At 34.5% G+C, this 14,561-nt stretch overlaps 1 protein-coding gene across 2 annotated transcripts in view; it reads left to right on the forward strand.

The window, feature by feature from the left end:
* Positions 1–14,309, forward strand: part of MYO6 (myosin VI) — a 108,353-nt gene extending 94,044 nt beyond the window's left edge. The window contains exons 29-34 of one of the 2 annotated variants that reach the window (XM_006835764.1): positions 1,340–1,378; positions 4,560–4,663; positions 5,834–5,965; positions 9,614–9,640; positions 13,019–13,234; positions 13,913–14,112. In XM_006835764.1, the coding sequence (XP_006835827.1) occupies positions 1,340–1,378; positions 4,560–4,663; positions 5,834–5,965; positions 9,614–9,640; positions 13,019–13,234; positions 13,913–14,112 (718 nt within the window). Of the gene's footprint in view, positions 1–1,339; positions 1,379–4,559; positions 4,664–5,833; positions 5,966–9,613; positions 9,641–13,018; positions 13,235–13,912 lie in introns of both variants that reach the window. The other variant, XM_006835765.1, reaches the window with a different exon arrangement.
* Positions 14,310–14,561: the final 252 nt, after the last annotated feature.

The raw sequence follows: 14,561 nt of genomic DNA on the forward strand, positions 1-14,561 counted from the left end.
TCGGGTATTCTGTGTTGTTGTTGGCGGAGCTCTCTGCTATACGTCCACCCGATCCGCCATCTTGTTCATTCTCAGAGATGCTCTTGACACTGAGACTGACATTGTGAGGTGGGATGATAATAATAACACTGAAAATCTTGAACAGAGTTACTCTTGAGTTTGGAAGTTAGAAAATTCTCAGAAACTATTAGTTTAAGGAGAGATTTATACACTTGTGATCAAAAGACCATTTTTGTTCAATTATAATTGTGTATTTTATTTTGTCTTTGTTTTCTTCCATTACCAACTTTAGAATTTTCTTTTTCTCTTTGTTTGCTTGGATAGACCTCTGACAATCCTTAATTGTAGCCAATGTCCATTTTTACAAGGAAATTGGCATACAGGAACCCTCTCCTCCTTCATAATCTGGGTCCCAGTTAGTGGCAGGCATCCAGTGAACTGTAATGGGTCCTGGAGCAAATTTACTCATCTCTTTTTTTATGATTTTAACTGATTTGTAATGTTTTGAGGTTATCTGATAAATAGAATTTGTAAGAAAATGACTAATTATGCTAAGGAAGAAAATATAAGGAAGTTAATGAAGTGTTAATGAAAATGAAACTTCTAGTTCATTCCAGAGAATTAAGCAAATATTGAGAAATGTTATATTCTACTGGGTAATAAAAGAAAAATAGGTTTTTGCCTTTGGGAAATATGGCTTGTAAGGTCAGAATGTTTCAGATTTCTAATTTAAGAAGAACTTCATGCACTTGTATTGCTCTTAAGCATGCTTTGGTATAGAATGTTAGAGTTTTCAATTAATCAGAATCTTATTTAATCTTTAATACTTTAAAATATATCAGTTTGGTGTATCACCTTTATGCCTTGTCTAATGAATATTTACTAAGCAACTCCAGTTCAAGGATCCTTGTACAGAGTGTATATGCTTCCTGGTTTCCAGATGTAATACGAAATTAGAAAATGCTGTCTATATTCTATAATAAAAATACTAAAAAGCTTCACTCTCCGAAGATTTTATCTAAAATCTTCTTGCTGTTAAAATGGAGATACGTTCAAATAACTTCAGTTGGATAAAATAAAGAGTTTGCTGCATTTTGTATCATAGATTTTACAGAGTACAATAATTTTGAATGACTGATAAATCAAGGTCAGTTTGAACTGGAAGGTTAGTGGAAACCTTATACATGGTTGCTGTGAGTTGGAACTGACTCGACACTTTAACAGCAACAATAAATCAGTCATCCTGTTGAAGATACTAGCACTTGAAAGTCATTTATATTTTATGTAAATTTGATATGTTTTATATATATATATATATATATATTTTTTTTTTTTGTAGGGAACAAATGGCCAAAGAAATGTCTGAACTTTTGAATAGGTTAGTGCAGTGTCATTTGGGAAATAAATGAACTCTTGAAAATCATATTTTTAAATTACTTTTGATTACTTGGACCAGAACTTGATATATGTATATCTGTTATGTAAATTTTCTGTATGGAAAATATCACTCCCGTTTCATCCTACTCAACACAGAACAAGATAAAAAAAGGTGTTCCTTTAAATCAGTATTTCTCAACAAGGATACACCGTTGGCATTTTGGATGGAACAATCATTCCTTGTTTGTACTGTCTTGATGATTACTGGAGCGAGTCGAGGGTTGCATGGTGCCTCTCTCTCTGACTGGCCAAGACCAGAGACCTGCATCTATGCCCACAGTGCAACGTCCTATGCCCTGACATGTGTGTGTGTTTGTGTGTGTAGTAACACCAGCCCTGACATGTGTTTGTTTGTGTGCAGTAACACCAGCCATAATGACTCCACTGCCATGGTGTCTCCTGCACCCCCTTCCTTTGGTGTTACCACTGCTACCATGGACACTATGATGATTTTCACCTTCTCTGATAGTATCAGGGTTGTATTCCATACCACCTGCTCACCCCTTTATTGAGACCACTGTATCTGGTTGCAGGGGATGAACAGGAGAAGCGTGGTTCCTAAGAGGCTTTGCACCATAACACACCATTTAAAAACCACTGGTGTAACAAGTAAGCCTCCAAGGAATATCAGCCCATCAGGGTCTGGTCCATTACCTTTATAAATGAATATGAATCAGTAACATTTTAACTGTCAATTTTAAAGTTGCAAAAGTAACTAAAATATTAAATTAATACATTTTTTTTAAGTTAGAAGTTATTCTTACCACTACTATATTCTCTCATCTACATGATTGCCTTTATAATCAGTCTAAATAATTAGTAAATTGCACCTTTATTTTACTATTTAAATGCATTGTGTTCATGTACTTCTCAGGATGCTGCAAATGTTATTTTAAGCAAGTATGTTTTTTGTTTGATACAGTATGAATAAAAAGTTAATAATATTAAAAGTATATTTTAAGAAACATAATTGAAATTCATTGTTATATTTTGAAAGTATCAGAACACATATATATTCTGCCAATCTATAAAACTGCTTATGTTGATTTACTTCCTTTTTCAAAAGAAAAGACAAGCTGTAATAATTTTCAGCTGTTCTCTTAGAAACGGTTCTTGAAAATGCTAGAAAGCAGCAGAATTTTTTTTTGTTACTTTATTGAATGGTGGTTTAGGAATGCAGAAAAGATAAAAAGAGTATTTGAATAAATGTTAAGCATAATTTATTGTTAAGGCTAATAGACCTTGCTGACACACAGCTGGCTCATTTTGAGCAAAGCAGTTAAGAATAAAAAGCTACTTGGAAAATCTCTAGTGACAAGCTTCTGGAAAGTAGATTGTACAATAACCCTAAAACAGATTATAACCATAAAAATGGAGGAAGTACTAAATGGCCATACATCATTCTTTTGCCAGTCTTATATGTGATGAACAATGCCATGCATAACAGTTTTTAATTATGTAAGCAGAATATACTGTTTTTTAATTTTCTAAAATGACAGCATGGACTCCTGGTGTGGTGCTGTAAGATAAGCACTGTTCTTCAGACCACAAGATTTGTGGTTCAAACCCACCAGCTGCTCTCCGGAAACCCAGTAAAGGGCCACCATGAGTCAAAACCAACTTCACAACACTTAACAGTAACAGCAGCATCCAAACATGCTGTTTTCATTGCTAAGCTTAATGTTGAAGGAATGATTTTCTTAACTTCAGGAAGAAAGTTGTATATTTTCAAACATTTTTCAGTAACATCAGTCTCACTAAACATCTGTGTCTTAATAGTGTGCCAGGAATGCTTTTTTCCCCCTCCCAAAATGTAAAATGACAATAAAGTATATGGATAAGTGAGCTAATTTTCTGATACTCTTATCTTGACTATCCCTCTTTAACAGGATATGTGTTCCAATTAGTATATGGTAAAGGAGAAATTCCTTGTGTGATGACTGAGAAGCAATATTTCTTTAATATTTGGGCCATATTTTCATGTTTTGAAATATGATTTATCTGTTTGGAACTTATTCTTTTGAGTGTTTTCTATGCGAAAGTGTAACCCTTTGTTGAAAAATAATGTTCAGTATTACAGAAAATAAGTTGTTCCCCTATTTCCCAAAGAAATTTCTCAAATTATGTCTATAAAACCAACCTTAATACTAAGTGGCACTGTTATGAAGCAGTTGAGTTTATTCCATTTTAGTGTGTGCTTTGTTTTCCCTTCTCTTTCCCCACACAGCTATTTTTATTAAACGGGACAAGATGTGACACTTTTCCCCTTTGAAATTTCTGTTTCTGCCTCATGCCCTGAAACTTTCCCCTGTAATTTACTAGTAATAATAACATATCACTACTCACTCAATGTGAAGATGTGTTTTTATCTGCTTATAGAACTTTTCTAAGTTCTCACAGTGAGATTACAAAGTCACAGGATTTTTAAGTCTCCAGTAGTCCCTTTAGCTTTTCTTTAATGACTTACCTGTAGACTGTACAAACATTTATGGACCCAGGAGATTCTGAGCCAATGGCTGTGGCTGTGGCTTGGCTATCTGTAGATTTCAGTGGGCTCTGTGGATGGGTGTGCTATGTGCCCTAGTGGCTCTTAATTAATGTGCTTCTAAAAATCTTTTGATTTTCAGAAATATATATTAATTTATTTTTTAACTTCAGATGTTCATTGATCCATCAGTATCAGTAATAACATTTAAGCAGAATATTGGAATAAAAATTTCTCACTTGAAACTGAACATAGCTGTTAAACGGTGTCCTGGTATGGTGCTGTAGGCTAAGCACTCGATCGCAAGGTTGCTGTGAACTGCAAGGTCAGCAGTTCAAACTCACCATCCGCTCCTTGGAACAACCCTATACAGGGTTGCTATGAGTTGTAACTGGCTCTATCGCACTTGACAACAACAACATAGCCATTAAAAAGCATGTGGAAAATTTTAATTTACAAAAAGTCATTTTTTTAAAGTAGCATTCTTTATTCTCATCTGTTAAGGAAACAAAAATGGTTCTATGTTTTTTTAATAGCTATTTCCATTTCCCAAATTTATACTCACTTTCTTGCCTCTGTAGTCAACATTTCATTCATGTTTGTAGTTTAAATGTGTAAAACTATATAATAATTGCAGAGGTCCTGCTGTACAAGCCACCAAGGCAGCTGCTGGTACCAAGAAACATGATCTCAGTAAATGGAAATACGCAGAACTACGTGATACCATCAATACTTCCTGTGGTGAGTGAATGGAGAGGATTTCAGTGGGAAGGATCCAGAGATGATAAGGCAAATAACTGGGGGCTGGGAGACTGTCATGTTTGTTATTGTCTGAAATAGTTTAAGCCAGTTTGTTATTCTCCTTTTAGAATGAAGATCTAGCTTATTCACAATGCTAAAAGAAAGACCTGCTCATTAAGTGTATTTTGCTTATCTCTTGCTTATATTTGAGAGGAAGAGCAAAGACTAATCATGGTTTGGGTTATATTAATGATTGGTCCTTCTAATGTTATTCATGATAGCTAAATATTTAATATCTGAATATTTCGGTCCATGAATGCAGAGTAGCAAATGACAGCGGTAGTCCTTTTTTGGTAAAGCAATTTTTCTTCCAAGAAAACAAATAGAGTAAAATATCATGTCCAGAAGATCCCACATAGTTGTTTTCCTGCTTATATCACAGTATTTTAATTCAACACACTGTGACTAGGAACTAAAGTGTTGTCGTTAAGTGCCATTGAGTCAATTCCGACCCATAGCCACCCTATATAGGGTTGCTAAGGAGCAACTGGTAACCTTGAACCACTGACCTTACGATTCAAACTGACTTTGCAGTTCAATGCATTAACCCATAGTTGTGTTGAATTCTTCACTGTGTTTCATCCTTCCTCATTGAATGCATCTAGATAATTGCAAGCAACAATAACAACATAGATATAGCTTGTATTTGATCACACTGACTTTTTATTCTGTTGCCAAGTCCTGTGGCCTTAGAGAAGTCACTTAACCTTTCTGATTCAATTTTCTCATTTGTAAAAGACCTATTTAGCCCAGGGTTTATTTATGGAGCAAATTATAGAAGATTGTAATAATGAATTTAAAAATGCCCTAAAAAAATAAAAGATAATATTACTAAACTATAATACAGGAGGTGGCAAAGAAAACGATGGAGGCAGCAGAAGACACTGGGAGGAGTGCTAGAGTTAAAGGCAGAAGAGGAAATGCTGTTACATACAATAAAAAGAAGAAAGAGATTACCACCTCTACTGCTCATCTCTGTCAACAATTAGTTTACCTTTGATTTTATACTATTAATTTAAATATAAAAACATTTATGCCACAGAATAGTTAATGTGAGGTGATTTAGTTAAAATATTGACTTTTTTCTCTCTTCTCTCGTGTAAATAATAGATATTGAGCTCCTGGCAGCTTGCAGAGAAGAATTTCATAGGAGACTAAAAGTGTATCATGCGTGGAAATCCAAGAACAAGAAGAGAAATACTGAAACGGAGCAACGCGCTCCAAAGTCTGTTACTGACTATGGTAAAAAAAACCAACTGTATTTTTAAATGTTCCAAAGTATATGCATATAAAAGCATGTAACTTACAATAAGACATTTGGGTCAAGTGTCCATATAAATTTTCTCTTACTGCAGAACTGTGACTCACTGAAACAAACACAACTATAATAACCTATTTTTATAAGCATTAGTTCTTTGGAATATGCATTTGAATATTCAATAGTATATGCCATATCTGTTGGAAAATACTGAATTTATTTGTTATAATAAATTCTAGAGGTAAGAATGTTCTTATCTACCAAAGAGGCTGAGAAGTACTGCTGTGAACACATAGTTTTTTTTACATATACACACATAGGAGTCCTGGTGTGACACTCTAGATAAGCACTAGACTGCTAGCTTAACTGCAAGGTGGGTGGTTCAAACCTACTAGCCGCTCCTGAGAAGCCATATACAGGGTCACTATGAGTCGGAACTGGCTCGAAGGCACTTAACAACAACATATGCAAATATATGAAGAGTACATTTGAAAATATAAAGATTACTATGAATCTTCTGCTTAACATAGGAAATTAATTTTGTTTGTGTATGAAAATAAATATTTTTTTAAATACTTAAAAAAATAAAAAAAAAAAAAAACTTACCAAGAAAGATCTTACTTAAAACATTTTATCTTCTTTGCAAAAATGTCATTCAGTTCTTAGGATTATTTCTCTGAGATACCCAAATGTTATCTTTTTTATACGTAGAGCTAAATGCCTTCCTTTTCCTTTCAGAGTAGGATTGTAGCCTAGAAGAAGAAACTAATTTGGTTTATGTGTTCTTCATTAAGATTAAAATTCATTTGTTTAGAAAAGAAACTATTTACCACAAATATTCTTTTAGAATGTTCTCACAGTGAAACAGTAAAAATGCCACCTGGGTTGATACCAGAGGTTTTACCTAGACCAGGACTTGAATTTCTAACTGGGGCCCTAAAAACAGAGTTTGTTTCTTTGTGTTGTAAAAAGCAAAGTTGGTGATATACTTGAAATTGAAAACAGAGCAGGGTATTTCTAACCTAGTGGAGCGTATATTAACTTAAGCATCAATTGAAAATTGCCTGTTATGTATGAGTAATAATTTTCATTTTGAAAGCAATGCTTAGAATTTGTTCAACGTACTACTTTTAAATTATTGCAATTCTGGGTATGTTAAGGTAATAGCAGATTGAATGTCTTTTTGGTGTTATTATTTAAGGGATATATTCCAAATACTTGACAACAGAATTAGCAAAGTCTGATCCAAGCCAACTTAGGAAACAAGAACTTGGTTACTTTTTGCTTCTCTCACTACTTTCCAAGTAAATAATATTTGAATAAAAGTCAATCAAATAGTGAAATATTAGTACTTCTGAGTTGTTGGAAAGAATAGATTGAGTGAGGAAAGTGTTGTCATTAATAAGGGAGACATTAATGTCAGTGGTTGCTCGGTGGGTATCATCAGTCAGAATACAGCAATCTGTATTGATAAATTTTGACAGTCTCAAAAACCGTCAGTGGAAAACTCTCTAAATATTAATCTTTAGAGGTGACTGCTGCTTTCTTCTCAAGTTAAAACATTTACCACTGTGAATTGAAAATGATAGGGCTTTTCCATTTCTTGTTCCTATCTGTCTGTGCACTAAGTTACCTTTGTTTAGTAAACATGGCAATGTTGTTGTAGTTAAGTGCCGTCAAGTTGGTTCTGACTTACAGCAACTCTGTATAGGGTTTCTGAGGAGTGGCTGGTGAGCTTGAACCGCCACCTTTGCAGTTCAAACTGATCTTGTTTTCCAGCACATTAACCCGCATTGCCATTTCATGACTCCAAAAATGGCAATAAAGTGTTATTGTTTTTAATTGTAATGTTCTAATTGCTACCTTTTCCTGGCTGACTTGCATTATGCAAATTTATACATCTGAATTATTGCATTCTTTAGAAAACTAATGCTGTCACATTTGTCATACACATTTTAAATTATGATACAAAGATTAGTGGTATTTAAAAATTATTGATACCTTACTCATCCAGCTTCCCTCAAAAAGGAACAATAATGCATGACTCATCTTGCTGGCTCATAATACTGTTTCTGATCAAAATATATTATTTGAAAGAACACAAGAGTAGGTTAATAAAATTTTCTGAGTGTTCCATCCAGGTGTATGAAAATATTTAGGAATGATGTGTGAATATTTGTATACAATCCATATCTATTTACCCTTGAGAGAATTTGATTATGGACTATTTTCAGAATAAATGTAACTTCTACTCTGAAAAATAATTGTTTATATGTGTGTGTATGTATATGTATATATATACATATATATATTTCATGTAAAATTCTTTCACCTGTATCATTTCTTAACGGGACAGCGAGTCACCCTTTAAAAGGAACTTCAATGTAGTCTAATGCTTAGATGGACTAGAATTCAATACCTTTGAGAAAATAAAATAATGCCAACTTTCAATTAGCAAAAATATAGATTGATAATGACTGACTTTAAGAGTACTATTTTGACAAATAATCATGAGTAAGGGATCTCCAGCCCTCTTTCTACTTCAATAGTTGAGCATATTCTCATTTACGGTAGAACAAAGTCTCCAGAGGGAATTTTTAAACATAATTTAAACCTACTTCTCATTTATCGAATTTCTTTTTATCCAACATTTTGTATTTATGATATTAAAAGAATCTGTCCGATTATTAATGATGTACATCTGGTAGTAATGAATGCTGAGGTGTGAGGCAAGAGTCACCTTGGTTGTGAGGGGTAAGGTTATGTGTCAGAGTGACTGGGCTGCGATTCTCAGTAGTGTGGCAGTTATATAATGGTGTACCCATCTTCCATTGTGTGATGTGCTGTAGTCCTCCCATTTTCACATAACACTGCTGTTTACATAATGACCTAGACTTTGGAATCTAACTATGTCCATCGATAAGTGAGGAGTTGTTGTTGGTAAGTACCGTCGAGTCGGTTCCGACCCATAGCGACCTGTATAGGGTTTCTGAGGAGTGACTGTTGAGCTTGAACTGCCGACCTTGCAGTTCATACGGCTTTGCAGTCTGGCGCATTAACCCACAGCACCACAACAGGACTCCTAGGTGTATTTAATTGTTTAAAACCAGGATTTTGAAAAGTACTTTTATTTTACAGTTCCTAAAATAAAAAGTCTTGAGTTTAAGATTTAGCTATTTGACAGAATTAAAACATATAGAGTGTATGTCATGAAAAAGTAGCAGTGATTTTTATTGTCTAAATAATTATAATTTTCTGATGTGTTTAGAAGTTATTATCTTTTTTTCCTTTGAAAATTCCAGTGATGTTTCAAAGATACTATAATGTTTACTATTAAATCAAGATTTTGTTTTAGATATTACTATGTTACAAAATGAAAGTTAAATATAACTAAAATTTTGATCTCGTTCATATGTATATCAAGCAGAATTTTCAAAACCATAATTAAATAGCTTTAAAGAATCAGAAAGCAGCATCTACTTGTAGTTACTTGGGAGCGTATTTGGCTTGTAGATTGAATAGTTACTTGTTGGTCACCACCTCTATTGATGGGAAAGCTTTATAAATTAGAATAATGCTCAGTTAGCAATTTTGACAGTTTTGTCTTTTCAACATAAAATATTTGTTCACAGATTTTGCGCCATTTTTGAACAATTCACGTAAGTCAAAGGGTGGTAACTCATGAGCTAACTGGAAGATGGGTTAAAAATACTTTATAAATTACTAACATCTATTAAACATTGTTTTGCTACAATTTAAAATATAAAACATTAATGTTGTTTCATGTGTACTCAAATATATTTTGATTTGAGAAGTTGCTTTTATTAAATCACATTAAAACTCTCCTAAATATTTATCTATGTAAAAATGAATCTAATTTAATTAATACATTATCTTATCAAATTACTTAAAAAAAAAACACTTAAAACTGTGATTATGCACCATTCGTATTGTAGCAAAACTATCTTAGTGAAGCAGCTGATCTTTTAAAACAAAGACTAACTCTAGGTGTTGGTTTCACACATTGATAGTGCATTCATTTTTGTCCAAAGAGATTTCAGTTTTGTGTGATAATGTTCACAAGGTTAAGATGATACCCCCTAAAAGGGAATAGGGGTCCTGGTGTGGTGCTGTAGGATAAGCACTGGCCCGCAAGGTTCATTTGAGCTGCAAGGTCAGCAGTTTAAACTCACTAGCTGCTCATCAGAAATCCAATGCCAGGTCCCTATGAGTAGGAACTGACTTGGCGGCACTTAACAGCAACAACAAAGAAACCGACAATTACTCTGTTACTTTTATATGTCGCGTTGTGGGTTAATGTGCCAGACTGCAAAGCCCTTTGAGCTGCAAAGTCGTCAGTTCAAGCTCACCACCTGCTCCTCGGAAACTCTATACAGGGTCGCTATGGGTCGGGATCGACTCAACGGCCCTTAACCACCACCACAATCATGCTATATTTGATCGTTTAAAAACAAACTCATTGCCACTGAATTCATTCTGACTCATAGAGACCCTATAGGACAGTGTAGAACTGTCCCATAGGGTTTCCAAACTGTAAGTCCGTAGGGAAGCAGACTGCCACAACTTTTAGCTAGTGGGTTTGAGCCTCCAACCTTAGCAGAACAACATGCTCCAAAGTGCATTACTGACTTTAACAGGATTCTTTGAGTTACTGTGTTGTTGTTGTTAAGTACTTTGAAGTCAGTTCCAATTCAGAGCAACCCTTTATAGGGTTTCCAAGGAATGGCCAGTGGGCTTGAATCACCCACCTTGCGGTTAGCAGTCTAGTGCTTATCCTACAGCACATACCCAAACTCCTGAATCACATTGTTATTATTGTTAAGTGCCTTTGTGATGGTACTGACTCATAGTGACCTTGTATAGGGTTACTAAGGAGTGGCTGGTGGGTTTGAACCACAGACCTGTGCTTAGCAATCTAGTGCTTATCCTGCAATGCCACACCTGGACTACCTGAGTCATCTTGCTGTTGCTGTTAGTACCTTGGGGTCGGTTTCGACTCATAGTGACCCTGCATAGGGTTTCTGAGTCTGTAAATCTTTACAGGAGCAGAAAGCCTCATCTTTCTCCCGTGGAACATTTGGTAGTTTGGAACTGCTGACCTTGACGTTAGCAGCCCAGCTTGTAACCACTATGTTACCAGAGCTCCTTTGAGTCACCTTAGTATGTAGTATATTTTCTACAGTTAGTTAAGCAACAGTGATTGGCGTATAACGCCATATTAATTTACCAACTAGTTGGCAGTTTTTATTGTTTTTTAAATTTATTACATGTAATTCAGAGTGCTCATTTGAAACTTATTTCACACTTTTGAAGACAACTCTACTGAAAGTTGAAAGGAACAACTTACAAGTTTAATTTAGAGCTCTTAACGTCTGTATCTTTTTATGTTTCTAGATGGATATTAGTTTCCAGGCCTCCCCAAGACAATTTTAGTTCTCACACCTGGTGAAACAGCTACCACAGGCTTCTTGTTTAGTTTCTTACTTTTACCCAATATATCTAAGTTACAGAAGGCTGTTATTTTCTATATGCCTTTCAGTTATAAAAGCAAAAGAGCAGTATTAAATAATGGATGGTGACCATCAATCAGTATCCTTGTAAGTGTCCTCTCAACTGGACATAAGATTCCAAATCACTACTGAAAGATGGGGGGAAGGTTTTATTTATTTTGTTCACACTTTTGTTCCAACTTGATTATTGAGTTAGTGTATTTTTCTGCAAAATACACTAGCTTAAAATTAAAAGACTTGAAATAGAAAGACTTACCTGTAAGTCACTTTGAGGGGACAGGAATAAATAAAAAGGCACATCTGTTAATATGCTAATGGCGATGGGACTTTTTAAAGGCACTAACAAAGCTGGGCCTGGGTTTCATTCCTTCATGGGCAAATAGCTTTATTTACTACTTTTTGCTTTCTGTGGTTTGCAAAGATATTCCACTGCAATCAAGTTTTTGCTATTTCTTGGTATAAAAAATAGAATAAGAGTATTTTCATCCTTTCAGCATTACAAATTGTCACAAAAGTTATGCACCTGTTATTGACATGTATATATAATTTTTTTAAATTGACATACTTAACTTTTCACAATGAGATTCTTAATTGAACTCCAGTAAATGGTGGTTCTACTTTTAAAGGTATACAAGTATAAAGCATATTAAGCAGGTTTACAAAAATATGCTGCGAAAGATGTAAAGTCATTGCCCCAGGAAAATATTTGCATTTGCAGATAAAATAAAAACTGAATTATTCAGTAATGAAAATTGAGCAGTGGAAGAAAGATTGATATGAGAGCAGTTCACGGTATTAGAAAAACAAGGACCTTTCTATTGTCAAAGAAAACTAAATAATACACACTTTCCACTTATTTAAATGGATTTTATTCCAAGAAAAAGTTGATTTTAGAGTAAGTAAATATCTTCAGAGGGAATGTTCATGCTTAGTGTTAATTGCTTTTGCCATTAGTTTGTCTAAATTGCATCAATAAAATATTTACATTAGGTTGAACATTTTAAATCACACAATTAATTGGTAAATAAAAAATGTTATGTGTTTTCTGTTTTTTTTGGGTGGAAATTGTAGTTACATTATAAATATTTATATCTTTAATATTTTTGAACTTACTGTTCATTTGTTTTATCATAATTAATCCAATAACAGCTATTCCACAACTTTGATTTGAATTCTTTGGAGAGAACCTGTAGAGTAGTAAATAGTACAAGTTTTCTATTTTGCCACATGAGCTTATTTTATGTTACTGCTGCACCTTTGTGGGAACCTGTCATGGGTTTAGTTGTAGTGGTGGTTGCTGTGTATGTGTGTGATGTGTGAGTGAGTAAGGGTGTGTTTGTAATGCCAGGGAACATCTTTATGGGAAAAAAATGATACGGTTGTTTTAAATTTACCATTCAAAATCTTTCCCGTAAAATATTTTTTTTCTTGGTGCATTTTAGGATTAAAGGCTATTTTCTTTGTCCCTCAGGCTGCTAGTGTAACTTTTCTTGTTCTACATAACAGCTCAGCAGAACCCATCAGTTCAGCTTCCTGCCAGGCAGCAGATGGAAATGAACCGGCAGCAGCGCTTCTTCCGCATCCCATTCATCCGCCCTGCTGAGCAGTACAAAGACCCACAGAGTAACAAAAAAGGCTGGTGGTACGCCCATTTTGATGGACCCTGGATTGCTAGGCAAATGGAACTCCATCCTGACAAGCCACCCATCCTTCTTGTAGCCGGTGTGTATGATTCACATAAAAATAATTTATGAACTAAACATGGATTATGTGGTGCTGTGGGTTAACGCGCTGGACTGCAAAGTCAGTTCGAACTGCAAGATCAGCAGTTCAAGCTCACCAGCTGTTCCTCAAAAACCCTATACAGGGTCGCTATGGGCCAGAACCAATTCAATGGTACTTAACAACAACATAAACTCTTCAAATGAAACATGATAATATATATGTATAATAATTCATTCAGTTTCCAGGTTGAAAGAATGGTATTTTACAGTTAAATCATATCTCCAGTTAATTCAGTATTAACTGATTTATAATGGGAAAATGCTTGAACTCATCATGCCCTTATAAAGAATGTCAACACCTGTCTATGTCCTAAGAGCTGTTGCATTGCTATTAATTATATCAATTAATTAGTAATGACTTGGTGGAATGTAGAATTTTTTTTCTGTTAACCCCAATAAGTTCTTTGATCAACTGCAGTATTCGTAAATTTTGAAGGGTCATTGGTGGGGAACAAATTAAATTATTAGCAGATAATAGATCTTAGAGAAAATAAAGTATTAAAAGTTAAAGACGAAGAGCTCTTAAATCTATGGGAATTGATAGTATTTCAGGAATAAAGTTTATAAGAAATTATTCTGAAAAGACATGTAATTTTGTGGTATCTCATACTTGCAGGTAAGGATGACATGGAGATGTGTGAGCTGAATCTTGATGAGACAGGCCTCACGCGAAAGCGTGGTGCTGAGATTTTGCCAAGACAGTTTGAAGAAATTTGGGAACGCTGTGGAGGCATCCAGTATCTTCAGAATGCGATTGAGAGCAAGCAGGCTAGGCCCACGTATGCAACAGCCATGCTGCAGAATCTATTAAAGTAAAATACTGTATACTAATCTTGTAGCTGGGAGCTCTTGCTTAGGTTCTAAGGTGTGTACCCCCAAAATTTCACTCCTTCATGATCATGTTAGAGTTACTTATACAAAGTGAACAGATTTTATTAATCATGGGTTTTTGCTAATTTGTTTAAGGTTAATTGTATTAGTTAATTATGAATTCGGGACCTGAAAATTATTTTCCACTGTTAACTTTCAAACCTCTCATTATTCTAATACTTGTCACACTTGGACAAATTCTGGCATTTCTCATCCTTTGCTAACAGGCTGCTTTAAGTACCCTCATCATAATTGTTCCCTAAGAAAGGAGAGTTTTTAAAAAGATCATGATAACTTTTAAAGATGACACAATACCATATAAATGGAATAAAGAAAGCCTCACTAATTGTTTTACAAGAGTTAGCCACTTAAAATGATTTGGACACTGATGTTTT

This window comes from Chrysochloris asiatica, unplaced genomic scaffold (assembly GCF_000296735.1).
Source record: "Chrysochloris asiatica unplaced genomic scaffold, ChrAsi1.0 scaffold00019, whole genome shotgun sequence".
NCBI classification, from domain to species: Eukaryota; Metazoa; Chordata; class Mammalia; order Afrosoricida; family Chrysochloridae; genus Chrysochloris; species Chrysochloris asiatica.